We start from the raw sequence: 14,741 nt of genomic DNA on the forward strand, positions 1-14,741 counted from the left end.
CATACACCCACTCATTGACAGGCTCACACTCTCAGATACAAATATACTGACATACAATCACTGACGCAAACATCCTCACTGATTTGACACACTCTGACAGACACACACACACACACACACACACACACACATATTTTCTTATAAACTCCTCCATTTTTATTATTATTATTATTATTATTATTATTTAAATCCACCCAGTCATATTTTGGCTCCGGGCATCATAGAAGGGCTCAGAGGACTGTGCTCCCTCGCCTACAGGCACAGATACAAACACTGACCCACATACAGATAAAGACACATTGATACACACCGACACAGATGTACAGACACACAAATAAACACTGACACACATATTTACACACAAGCAGATACACAGACATAAATGTACACACACTGACACACATATACCAACAATGACACACATACAGATAAACAAAAACACTGTTTAACCCCTTAAGGACCAAACTTCTGGAATAAAAGGGAATCATGACATGTCACGTGTCCTTAAGGGGTTAAGCACCACAGCACACGACTGGGCTCCTGAAGACACATGTTCATTGATTAGTCCAAAGTGAACGGGCCATTCGTTGGACCCTCATCTTGCTGTTCCCAACTTGAGTGGTGTACATGCACCAGCGGTAGAGCTACCATTATTCCATTTTTGTTTTTGTGTACCCCTGGGGGCATGTGTATCACAGGATGGGAACCACTGATTTAGATAATAAATACATTTAGACCCCAAAATGTACTTGGAAACAAGTGTAAGCTAGATGTACTCTTCTTGGTTAAATAATTGAATAATATTATTAAAAGTTTAGTTCCAAATGTAAACTGACCGGTTCTTCTACGCTGTGAGGGGGGAAGATGGGCTCGCTGAAACTTTTCTGTTGCTTCCTGTAATTTTAACTTTCTTTGCTGCAGAACCTCTTCTCTAAATTTCTGTTCCTTTTCTTCCTCCTCTTTTCTTTTTTCTTCTAAAGCTCTGTCATGAGAAAGAAGACACAAACTTTTATAACTGGTATAGGCAGCAAAATATGCAAAACCAAAGAACACCAATTATCTCATGGCTTTGATAAGATACAATTTAAATTTATAACAGAAAACATTGGACCTAACATGGTTGGGTGTCACTGTGTTACAAGTGGGTGTCTCTCCTCCCAATGTAACTACAATTCAAAACTGGTTGCCAACTATTCCAAAATCTTAAATGACATGTAATTTAATGGTGTAAAACAATGTTTCTGCCAATTTAAATTCCAAATGAAATGTGTAGACATTGATATGGAAGATAATACCATATTGGAGAACAAATCTGGTTAAAAGGTAGTAAAGAATACTTTTAAAATAAATACCACATAATGTGATTATTGTGAATGTAAGGAGGAGTGTATGAACTCTTAATCTGAAGTATAAAAGTCACAAAATGAAAATACAATATGCACATAATAGTTACAGAGGACAATAACACACACATTGAGGACACACACTGACAGATATACTCTCACTGATTTGAGACACACTGCCAGACACACATTTACATGCAGAGAAAACTGACACACACACACTGACAGACACACTCGCTGATTTGACACACACTGACACGTACACGCTGACTCATACATTCACCTGACAGACACATACACACACATTATTATTATTTGAAATGTTGTGTATTCTTTTCCTGGGGTCCAGTGTGGATTATTTTCCCGGGGTCCAGTGTGGATTCTTTTCCCAAGGTCCAGTATGGGGCACGTGTATCGTTTGTGTCCACCAGATCCCCACAACCTGGACCTTTTCATTCATTTCCCTAAGTTTACTTTGCTCAGTGCAAGCATGTGTAAAGATTGGTGACTTGCCCCTGGTGTCAACAGGAGGGAGACACCAGATAGCAGGTCGGTCTCCTGAATCTGGGACTATTGGAAGGTATGATAAAGTAACCACTCTGTTTGTTGAATAGAAACATTGGTTACACTCTAGTCTAGTCATCCTGTCTTGAAGCATTAGAGAGACTTGGAAGGCTACAGGATACAGCTCCAAGCATTTGTTGTGCAGAAGAACACATATAATAAAGTTTTATTGAGTAGTCATGAAAATGGAAAAGGGGGGCTTAATGGATTCTTTAAAAAAAAAAAAAAAAAAAAAATACACATCCCTTATTTAAGCAGAGAGTTTATTGTTACAAAATACTTAATCTTACAAACTTCACGTTAAAATAGCCAAGCCATGACTATAGCAGAGTTGAAGATTTTTACCAAAACTGATATTTTAGGCTGAAATTGCAGTTTGGCATATAATTAATGACCAGATGATGTTTTACACTTTCACCACTAGATGGCAATCCTGCAGTCCATAGATGGCAACTTTGATGTGCGTTTCGCAAAAGAAGGGAACGCACATTTGAAGGGACAGAAGGTCTCCGTATGCATTCATCTTTTATTTAGACAGTGCTAATCTGTATACTTGGCACTTTACATGAAAGTATAGGTGAGGCACAGTCAATACATTAATACGGACATTGTAAAACATTGGTATAAGTCACAATTACCAGAAACAAAATAAAAAAATTGTGCATAAACATACATTTGAAGGTTTGCTTGCAATCTGGGTACACAGATATCAATCATATTCTCTTTTGTCATTACATATAAATTTGCATGTGCGAATGTATTCTAAGGTCTATGGAGGATCCCGCAAGATTGACAAATCTGGACATCAGTAGCTCTGCCTTGTTTTCAAGCATAGGAAAAATACATAAGATGTCTTATTCTATTTTCTGACTAAGTTGGAATGGGTTATTCACAAAAATGAGACAAAGTGAATACTACATTTAGGTTCAATAAAGCCAAGCTGGAAAAAAATTCTAAACACAGCCGTGATTTCATTTTGGCTACTTTGCCTTAAATCTGAAGTTCAGCAATTTCTCTCTTCCGTGAATAACCCTGTATGGTATAGATTTATTTATTCATGAAATGCTATTGTTTTTTGTCTTTTTTAGGTGGCAGGACATGGTCGCTTTAAGGAATCAAAATAAGTGTACCTGTTTCTAGAAGTACCCAGAATTTCTTTGTTACAAAGTATATCGAGACACATCTAAAACCGCAAATAACTTACAATAATTCCAGTGAAGAGTGTTGTGGTCCTCCAGTGGGTGCAGACCACCGTAAACACTCCTTCTCAGTTCTCAAATTGACTCAAACTACCACACACACACATCTTTCTGCTATCCCAACGGCTATTTTAGTCTTAATAAAAAAAAGCTTGATATTATAAAATGTTTTTACGATGAGACGTTAATGTATTTGCTTTAAGAAAAGCAAAGTGAATCCTTAATAGGTGACGAATCACTAAACACCAAAACACAAAACGATAATCAGGCTTTTTCAAAATGTGACTTGGATTTCAACAGAATTATAGCCTTAGTTTAGGGACGAGTCGTTTAAACACATCAATCATTGTTATTGTATACAAATAATCTGTAACCTAGGAGGGAAGAGTTTTTGAAATGAATACATCGGAGCAGATCTTGTAGGTGTGCCTCACTGGTTTCTGGCTACGTGTCAGACATAAAGAAACACTGAGTTAGAGCAGGGACTTAAAGTACGCTTATCACTCAATCATTTTACCTTAATTCATAGAAATCTTAAAATACATTAATAAATATGTTGTATATAAATATATATCATGAGTCAAAAGGTTTAGAATCATACATTTAAGCCTACGTGTCTTAAAATGTGATGACAACAATTGCACATGTTATGCTATATTTATATTAATACAATATTAAAATCATAGCTTAATACTATAATAATGATCATATCACGTTTACACTTAAAGGGTTAGTCATTAAAGGGATAGTTCAAAGTTTAGGCCAATGTCACTAAACTGAATATATGTTAGACTTACAGAATGTTTACAGATTAGCTATACTGACCTTAAATTTGAAATTCACTCTGAATTCACACTGAATTCTCAACTTTAGTGAATAATCCGGATTTCTTCAGAAAGGGTTCAATGGGCACAAATCCACCTAACATAGTTACATAGCTGAAAAGAGACTTGCGTCCATCAAGTTCAGCCTTCCTCACATATGTTTTTTGCTGTTGATCCAAAAGAAGGCAAAAAAAAAAAAAAACAGTTTGAAGCACTTCCAATTTTGCAACAAGCTAGGAAAAAAAATCCTTCTTGACCCCAGAATGGCAGTCAGATTTATCCTTGGATCCAGCAGTTATTACCCTACATTGAAAGATTATATCCTTGAATATTCTGTTTTTGCAAGTATGCATCTAGTAGCTGTTTGAACATCTGTATGGACTCTGATAAAAACCACTTCTTCAGGCAGAGAATTCCACATCCTGATTGTTCTTACAGTAAAAAAAACCTTTCCTTTGCCTTAGACGAAATCTTCTTTCTTCTAGTCTAAACGCATGACCTCGTGTCCTATGTAAAGTCAGGTTTGTGAATAGATTTCCACACAATGGTTTGTATTGGCCTCGAATGACTACAAGGAAGGAAATACCCAATACAAACATTCCTTGGTTGTAAAAGAAAGTCAAATTGTGACTTTTGTACACTGCAGCATTATCTCCTTGTTTGTTGGAGAATATTGGAAGCAACAGTCCAGCAATAACCCTTTTATTGCGGTTATAACTTTAGAATGGCAGTTGGTTCACTTGTTTGCGACAAGCGGCATGCTAAGAGCATCACATAAATCAATTTTCAGAGACACAATGAGACAGACAGGCACTGGCAGATGTACGCTTCAACTCGTTTAGAGGTTTGGAAAGTAAGGGGCATATGAACTTTCTTTTATATTTAAAATGCTCCAGGTGAAGGTGGAAAGGGATAAAAAAGGCACGCGATAAGATTATAAAATCAAAAAATATAAAAAAGCAAAAAATATAAAAAGGAGTTCGAATTCTGATATCCTTGTTTCCATAGGTGTGTGATAGAGATGTCCTCTGTAAACACCCTTACATAAAGTAACCAAACATTGCACACATATTCACAAGAGAAATGTTGACCTTCTCAACCAACTCCCCCCTCACCCCCACCATCCCGCAAGGTAGAAACATTTGTGCTCACTCCTATTTATTTATAAAATATTTTACCAGGATAGATACATTGAGATTTCTCTTGTTTTCAAGTATGTCCTATGCTTTTTATTAAACCTTAAACTCTATTGACACAAACAGCCAGTAGATGCGACTATAAAATACTAATACTCACATCTGCCTCCACTGAGACTGACCACTATTTATTAAATCAGAGAAAATCTTTCATTTTCCAATTAATTGCCAAACAACTCTACCTGAATATCATAAAAGGTCCGCTCCATGCATGTGCCCTTCATCTGGGATCGTCTGAGCAAGATGTCCTTAGGCATACACCTGACTTGTCACATTTCATGAATATTTATTGTAAACTACATACATAATGCTTATAGATACGCTCTTGTGCTCAGGGCTGTATTTACCACAAGGCAAACAAAGCATTTGCCTAGGGTGGCACTTTCAGGGGGCGCCAAAAAAACACCACCCTAAGCTCCCAAACAAATGCCTTGTTTGCCTCATCCTGGGGCTGTCCTTCTTATGCCCCCCCCCACCCCCCACCCAAGGGGTTAAGCTACTATTATTCTATCTAGACGGCAAAAAAGTGCTGTCCTCCGCTCTTCTTGCTCTCTCACACTGTGTGTCTGTGAGTGAGTGAAAGTGTGTGTGCCAATGACCATGTATCTACAATTGAGTGCATGTCAGTGCCTGTATCAATGAGGGCCTGTGTCTGTCAGTCAAAAAAGTGGCCTTGACACGAATTAGGGGGGGCCCGAATTTAGTTTTATGCTTAAATGCAGAATAAATGTTTAGGATAAGATGAACTGAGAGTTTGAAGTCATTGGACTTTAAGTGGCAAAGCCACTTTGAATTAACCCTTTAAGACCGGAGGGCGTACAATTACGTCCTTTTTTTAAGCGGCTCTAAACGCCGCCGGGCGTAATTGTACGCCCTCTGTTTGTTTTTTTAACTTACCCGGTCGCCGGCGATCCCACGCCGGCGATCGCGGTTGGGGGACTCCCAGGGAGCCCCCCGCAGCACGTCCGTCCTCTTGGAGCCCCCCCGGCCATGTGAGAGTGAGGTCCTTGCGAGGACCTCACAATCACATGGCCGGGATAGCTGGCTCAGGCATTGCCAGCAAGGGGACTAACTGTAATGACAGCTAGTCCCCCTGCTGGCTGAAATCAAATAAAATTAAAGTAAAATAAGTGTAAAAAAATTAATAATATATACTTAGATCATATATATATATATTATATATATATATATATATATACACACATACACATACACTGTCTAGGTGTATTTTACTATTAATATATATATATAATTATATATATATATATATATATATATATTAATATCAAATTACACGTAGACTGACACTGATTAAATATATATAATTATTGTTATATATATATATATATATATATATATATTTCAATATAATATAAAAAAATTAATATGTAAATACGTAAAAAAATTAAATAAAATAAAATAATTAAAAATAAACAATTAAAAAATATATAGATGTGTGTTATTTCGTTCTAACTGTATTTTAAAATTAATATATATATTGATATCAAAATACATGTAGAACGAAATAATATATATATCTATATACATAAATATATACGTATATATCACTATATATATATATATACACACATATATAAACATATTTTTTAAAAAATGATATATATATATATATATAATTAAAAAAAATATATATATATATATATATATATATAATTTTTGTAAAAATATTTTTATTTATATATAGGTGTATATATATATATATATAGTGATATATACGTGTATATATAGTGATATATACGTATATATTTATTACGTATATAGATATGTATATAGATATATATATTATTTCGTTCTACATGTATTTTGATATCTATATATATATATATATATATATATATATTAATGTTAAAATACAGTTAGAACGAAATAACACACATCTATATATTTTTTAATTGTTTATTTTTAATTATTTATTATTTTATTTTATTTTTTAACGTATTTACATATTTTAATTCTACACATATATTTATGTAATATTTTTACATAATTAGGTATCTTAATTAATTACAATTAGCGGGACCTGCCTGACAACCCATGCCGAAAGTAAAGGGAATTTAATTTGCTAGCACTATATTTAACCCTATAACTTTCCAAGACACCATAAAACCTGTACATGTGGGGTACTGTTCTACTCAGGAGACTTCGCTGAACACAAATATTAGTGTTTCAAAACAGTAAAATGTATTAAAACGATGATATTGCCATTAAAGTGTGCATTTTTCACGCACAAACAGCACTTACACGGACGATATTATTGCTGCGATACTTTTTACTGTTTTGAAACACAAATATTTGTGTTCAGCGAAGTCTCCAGAGTACAACAGTACCCCTTATGTACAGGTTTTATGGTGTTTTCAAAAGTTAAAGCGTCAAATATAAGGCTTGTGTTTCATTTTTTTCACATTAAAATTTGCCAGATTGGTTACGTTGCCTTTGAGACCCTATGGTAGCCCAAGAATGAAAATGACCCCTATGATGGCATACCATTTGAAATAGTAGACAACCCAAGGTATTGCAAACGGGGTATGTCCAGTCTTTTTTAGTAGCCACTTAGTCACAAACACTGGCCAAAATTGGCGTTTTTTGCATTTTTTTTTTTTTTATTTCTTTATTTTTGTTCCAGCATCCTTAACGGCATCAAAAAATACAGTAGGTGGCCCACGCAGGGGCCTTTTAGAGACATATTATACAGTGTTTTAACAGGATGTATATCGTGATGTCACATATAAATATAAAGGATTGTGCCGTTCGGCGCTGGTTTTCTGTTATCCGGGCGTTGGTAGCCCAAGTATCAAATTTAAACATACAAGAAAAGGGAAAAAAAAAAAAAAAAAAAAAATATATGACTATTGACATGGTCATGGAAGTTCAGTACTTCATTTCACAACATATGTACCAGTTAACTTTATATGGGTCTGGGATTCTGTTGGTGGGCGAGGAGTGTCTGCGTTTACGAGGTGGTTCTTGTTACAGTAACACAATTGCTTCTCGCCTTTTACATCTTAGCGTCCTATTCTACCCAATCGAGGCTGTCTTGTTAGTCTGGTATGTCAAACCAGCTGAGGTACTGAGCGGTCGTTCTGGTAGGGGGTGGGGTAGGGTAGGGTGTGAGTTACGGGTTGAGGGGGGGGGTAGTTATAGGAGGTGGAGGTATTTTGCTCGTTGGGGCGCCCGGCAGGCAGAAGCACGCCGAGCCGCAGCCCGCGATTCTCAGTTATTTTGGAATTATTCGTTGGTATAAATTTCCCATGGTTGCCAGATTTTTTGGAATGATTTTTCCGTATGTCTGATTTGGGCAGTCAGTTTGTCCATTAGATAAGTATCTTTGATTTTAACTACCACGTCATTGTCAGTAGGGACCGTGGGCTGTAGCCATTTTTGTGCCAATGCCCTTCTAGCCGCCAGTGTAAGTTTGTTTAGTAATTGTTGTTCTTTTTTAGAAAGGCAGTCATTTGGTCTGGATAGGAGGATCGCCCAGGGATCTAGGTCTATGTGTCGTATGAGGACCTCTTGGAGCAGTGATTGGATTCTTTTCCAAAATTTAGTCACCTCAGGGCATTCCCACCACATGTGGATGAAGGTGCCTTTGCCGCCGCATCCCTTCCAACATGTGTCTGTCGTCGTTTTCCCCATCTTATAGAGCTGAGCAGGTGTGGTGTACCACCTCATGAGCATCTTATATGCTTGCTCCTGATGTAGCACACATATTGATGTCTTCGCTGTTGCTTCCCATATGTCTACCCAGTCCTCCCCTTCTATTGCTCCTCCTAAGTCTGTTTCCCACTGGCGTATGTAATTTGGGTCTGTGGCTCCCCTTTCTGGGGCACTGAGCTGAGCATAAATTGTTGTGATCATCCCTTTTTGGATCGTTTCGGCGTCGCACAGCCGTTCATAAAATGTCATAGGGGTCTGGGCTGCTTTCTTTATGTCCGGGTGTTTGGCAAAGTCCCGCAACTGCATGTGTCGGAAGACGTCCTTGGTCGTTAGAGGTGCAGTAGTTTGTAGGGTTTCGAAGGATTTGAAGGAGTCCCCTGTGTACATGTGCTTATATCTTTGCATTCCTGTGCTTTCTAACCCCCTGAAGTCTCGTGCGCTCAGCCCGGGCCCAAACGCCTTGTTCCGTAGGTACGGAGTTAGCGGTGAGGGTGTATGTTTCAGGGCGAATTTAGTGGCTGTCAAGTCCCAGATCCTAACGGAGTTTAGGATCGCTGGGCAAGATGTATGCAATGATGGTCGGTCTTGCTTAGGCACCCAAATCCAAAATTGAGGGAGGTCAGTGTGCATTAGTTTTGTCTCTAGATCGACCCATCTATGTGTGCCCTCCGGTGTATGCCATGCTATTATCTGGGCCAGTTGGGCTGCAAGGTAGTAATGGTAGAGGTTCGGGAGTCCCAGCCCTCCCCTCGCTTTAGGTCGGTATAAAGTCTGTCGAGCTATCCTGTGTCTTTTTTGTGCCCAGATGAAGTTGTCTATGTGTGTTTGTAGTGTTTGTAGGTTTTGCTTTGTGACTTTAGTTGGAAGGGCTTGAAATAGGAACAATATACGTGGAAGCAGAGTCATTTTGACTGCATGCATCCTACCAATCCACGATATGGGCCTCTCATGCCATTTTTCTAGGTCCCTGCAGAGCGCCTGAATGGTGGGCGTGTAATTGGCGCTGTATAGCCTCTCCGGGTCTGCCGTGAGTTTTACCCCAAGGTATTTGAAATCTGATCGTGTAAGTTTGAGGGGGTAGGTGTTTTTTATGTTGTCTATCCCTGCCTCGTCCATTTCTATTGGCATGGCTACCGTTTTGTCTAGATTGATTTTGTAGCCTGAGACGCTGCCATATTCTTCTAGTATTGTCACCAGTCGGGGCAGCGATTGAGCAGGTTTGGTTAGTGTGACCAGGACGTCATCTGCATATGCGGAGACTTTGAACTCTTCGCCTCCCACCTGTACACCCGAGATGTTCTCGTCCTCCCTTATCCTCTGCAGGAGAGGCTCTAACGAGAGGACGAAGAGTAGGGGGGAGAGGGGGCAGCCCTGTCTCGTGCCGTTGGTTGTCGTGAACGGGGTCGGGATCGCACCAGGCACTTTGGTCTGCGCCCTCGGTTGGGTATAAAGGGCTTTGATGCCCCTTATAAAGGCTTCTGGCATCTGCAGGCGTTCGAGTAGTGCAAATAGGTAGTGCCATTGCACTCTGTCGAACGCCTTCTCCGCGTCCAGGGAAAGGATCAGAGAAGGCGTTCGAGACCTCACCGCCCACCATATGATGTCTGCCCCCCTCCTGGTGTTTTCGTACAATTGCCTTGTTGGTACAAAACCGACCTGGTCCGGGTGGACCAGCGTGCCCAGAAGTTGGTTGAGTCTTGTAGCTAAAATTTTAGCAAAAATCTTTACGTCGAAGTTAATCAGGGAAATGGGTCTGTAGTTGGTGGGTTCAGTAGGGTCTCTCCCTGGTTTAGGTATAAGTGCTATGTCGGCCGTGAGCATATCTGAATTAGGGTACCCACCCTCCATCCACTCGCGTACATTTTCACTAGGCTGGGCGTCAATACGACCCTAAAGACCTTATAGTATGAGCCGTCAAAGCCGTCTGGTCCCGGGGCCTTGTTGCCCTTAAGGTCTGTGATCGCCTTATTGATTTCCTCCTCGTCTATTGGTTTCCCTAAGGTGTTTAGAGCTTCCGGGGCCAGTTTCGGCATGTTCGTCCCCGCTACATAGTCTGCTACTTCTATTGTGTGGTCCTTATTGTCGCTGTTGAGTGTTGGGGAATGGTTGTAAGTGTGTGCAAAGAATTCTGTGAATATCTGATTAATCTCTGTTGGGTGTTGGGTTATTTGGCCCTGTTTATTTTTAATGGCCGAAATGGTATGGTAGTTGGGTTTGGGGTTCAGTGCCCTAGCTAGCAAGGTGTCCATCTTATTGGAGCGTTCATAGTAGAAGCGTTTTTTGCGGACCAAGTCTTTCCCCAGATCCTCTACTGCTATTGACCTAATTTTGTGTCGGAGTTCCCTGAGGTCTTGTAGCCCCTGAGATGTGGGGTCATGTTTGTGTTTGGCTTCTGCCCCCCTTAGCGCCTTTTGGAGCCCGAAGAGGGTTTCAGCTCTCTGTTTTTTCCGGCGGGTAGCAATTTTTATGAGGGTACCTCTCAGTACCGCCTTATGTGCGGCCCATATCATGGATTGGGTTAGTTCTGGGTGGTCGTTCTCTCTAAAGTATGTCAGGATTTCGTCCCGAAGGAGTGTCTCTGTCTCTGGGTCTTTTAATAGTGTGCTGTTAAGTCGCCATTTCCAAGGTGGTTTAGGTCCTGGAATCCTGAGGGTCAGTTCTATGTCGGCGTGGTCCGACCATGTGATAAGGTTAATGCGTGCAGTCTGCACCCATGGGATCCCGGTTTGGTTCACCAGGAACATGTCAATGCGAGAATATGTGGAGTGTGCGGCCGAGAAGAACGTGTAGTCTTTTACACCCGGATTCCGCAGCCTCCAGGGGTCAAATAGTGTTGCCTGCTGTATAAATTTTGTTAAGAGTTTGTCCTGTCCCCTCGTGCTTTGCGCCCTCTGTCCGCCGGTAGGGGTGCTACGGTCCACCGTTGGGCAGTGAGCAGCATTCATGTCGCCCCCTAGGATTATAATACCATGTGATAGGGCCTGAATTAGAGCGTGTATTTGGTCCCAGAAGCCTGGGTCTGGTTGGTTAGGTGCGTAAATATTAATGAGGTGGTATGTGGTAGCATGTATTGTCCCTGAGACGATGACATATCTTCCCGATGTGTCCGCGCTTGTCGACTGTACTGTAAAGGGGCAATTTTTGTGTAGAAGGATTTCTACCCCGTTCTTTTTAACTAGGGCCCTGGAGGAGAATACCCTGGTGTATATGTGGTCCTTCACCTGGATCCGGGCTGAGCGCAGGAGGTGTGTTTCTTGTACGAAAGCTATGTCCGTTTTTTGTCGTTTCAGTTCCCTCATTAGCAAGCGTCTTTTGGTCGATGTGTTTAACCCGTTTACGTTTAGGGAGGTGAATTTTAGCGTCGTCATGTTGTGGAACCTTTGAAGTTACTATGTATCGCTAGTGCTGCAAGACTATGCTCCGCCCGCCGAGCGCCCCCCCGAGCCCTGCTGTTCCCTGGGTGTTACCCGTTGGGTCCACCAGTCTCGGGCCCGGTACTGGATCGGGCCGGAAAGGGGGTGGGGGGTGGAGAGGTGAGAGGATGGGGGGGAGGGGGGGGAGTGGGGGAAGGTAGCCTGAGGGGGGGGGGGGGGGAGGTAGTTGGTGAAAACTACTGTTTCCGGGGAAGCACCCCGGTCTTATCAAATAGTGCCGGGTGTCTCGGGGGGTGACTACCCGTCCCGCGGTACCTTTTGTTAGCGCGGAGGGGGCAATCAATCGCCGAGCACCCCGGTGTCGGTCCATGTAGTACAATTATTCGTCACCCACTCTTTGGTCACGCCTGCGTACGTGAGTCAGGTCATCCGTGTGTTTCTCGTCACGTGTAACATTTATAAACAACATTATGTGCTACAGTTATTAAAACATAGAGTTTAACAAAATCAGGTTAATAGCGAAAGCGAGAAAAAAAAAAGAAATACAAAATACAGAGCATTCACCCCTTATCTTTTCTATGGGGGCTGCCTAATCTGCCGGTCCCTGTTCGCCCCTACTAAGTGGTTTGCATAGAGGTACGTTACATGTGGAATCCCTGACGTTGGCTACCCAGCAGACCCCCAATCCCGAGCATACTAGCTTGTCTCGAATAATGAGGGAATGGTTCCTCCACATAGTATTATGACGGTTGCTCTCGGGTCCCGCCGGTTCCCATGTCCCTTTGTGGTGGGTGTCTATATCTACTTAGGCATGGTAGTGTACAATTTCTGGTGTGGGTTGGGTGGGGGTGAGGAGGTGTGTGGCTGGTTGTTCCTTTCCCTGGGCCCACTGACCCTACCACTCGCCTAAGCTACCCCCTCCCTCCCCATCAATATAGATATAAACATAAATACACAATACAGGGTGAAACTTGCGTGTCTAGTTGGATACGAGGCGGATATAATAGTCCGTTTTATATTCCGGGAGGGTCCATGTTCGTCAAGGAGTATACGGTCAGGTAGTCCTTTCGGTCCTTTTGTCGGTACTGCCTGTATAGTCTCGTGCTTCATTGCGGTCAATGCACCGCACTTGAGTGCCTCGGTTCGTATTAGGCATAGGTAGATTCCTTTCACCTTGAGGCGTCGAGCTGTGGCGGTCGGTCTTTTCCTTAGGCGGTTCTTTCTTGGGTATTTGTCGGAGAGTTCTGGTGAGAGGTGTTATTAGTAAATTGTCTCTTTCCTTCTCTGTTCCTTTTCCCCTTTTCTTTCACTTTCCAATTTTTTCCCTTCTTTTTCCGGTTTTCAGACAATTTTTAAGCCACACAAAAAAAAAAGGCATCTTTGTGACCAGTTTTATGTCCATTTTCGTGTGGGTAAAGTTGATGCATGCTATCAGTAGTGGAGCATGCCGTAATCTGGCTCCGGCCTGTATGGTTATTTTACTCTGTGGTTCATGGTGGGGTTGGTTGGGTGGTTGGTGGTCTTCTAAAAGTCTCTGGTTACTTATACTGTGTGGATTAGCTTTGGTTACGTTGCTGGGTTGGGGAGTGATGTGGGGGGTTACGGTCTGCTGGTTGTGCAATGTGGGCGATGTGATGGGAAGGGGTCTGTTAGTGTCCATTAAGGTGCAATACCGTCCAGTGCTTCGCCTTCCCTGGGTAAGAGTCCTAGCGCCTGGATACCCCTCTGGGGGAGGTGGAAGTCTGCCGGGACCTCAATTCCTAAGTCCCTCAGGAAGGCCCTGGGGTCCGCCGAGGGCAGTAGTACGGCTGGCCTTGGCCCGTTAAACACAAGCATTTTGAAGGGGTGTCCCCAGGCAAAATTCAGGCCCTTGGCTCTGACAAGATCCGCTATAGGCTTCCATTCTCTGCGCCTGGCAAGCGTTGCTGGTGCTATGTCTTGATATAAGTGGAGTGCGGTGCCGTCTAGGGTATATGTGTGGTGTCTGGCACTTTTGATGATGGCTTCTTTGGTGGAGAAGAAGTGCCACCTCATTATTACATCCCTGGGTGGGCCATTGGGGGGTCCCCTGGCCCTAAGTGCCCTGTGCGCCCTGTCTATCACCCACATATGGTCAGGGATAGCTGGCAGCTGCGTTTTGAACATGTCTGTGAGTACCTTCTGGATGTCTGTGTCTTTAATTCTTTCAGACAGGCCCTTTATCCTCAGGTTGTTTCTTCTCGACCTGTTGGAAGCATCTTCAATTTCTGCCTCCAGTTCAGCTACTCTGGACAGCAGGGTGTTGGTGGTAGTGGCGGTCTCATTGTGGGCTGTTACTACCTGGTCCATCCGCCATTCCAGGGCTTCAGTACGTTGCCCCACAGCCTGTATTTCGGCCTTTACTTCTCTTGCCGACCTTTCGATCTCCCCTGCTAAAAAGTGTTTTACCTCTGCTAGTGACCGCATTATGTCCGAGATGGTGGCCTGCTGCGTCGGGGCATTCAGGTCCCTGGTGCCCGGGGAGCTCGGGGAATCCGCGCTCGCGTGGCCGCCGCCATCTTTGTGCGCTTGCGGCCTGGGCGTTGTG

General features: G+C 42.1%; 1 protein-coding gene across 1 annotated transcript in view; it reads right to left on the bottom strand.

The window, feature by feature from the left end:
* The window catches only part of CEP126 (centrosomal protein 126), a 68,164-nt gene that overhangs the window by 32,867 nt on the left and 20,556 nt on the right, over nucleotides 1-14,741 (bottom strand). Inside the window, exon 3 of the mRNA XM_063430444.1 lies at nucleotides 837-982. Coding sequence (XP_063286514.1) covers nucleotides 837-982 — 146 coding nt within the window. The remainder of the gene's footprint in view (nucleotides 1-836; nucleotides 983-14,741) is intronic.

Source organism: Pelobates fuscus, chromosome 1, assembly GCF_036172605.1.
Source record: "Pelobates fuscus isolate aPelFus1 chromosome 1, aPelFus1.pri, whole genome shotgun sequence".
Taxonomy (NCBI): Eukaryota; Metazoa; Chordata; class Amphibia; order Anura; family Pelobatidae; genus Pelobates; species Pelobates fuscus.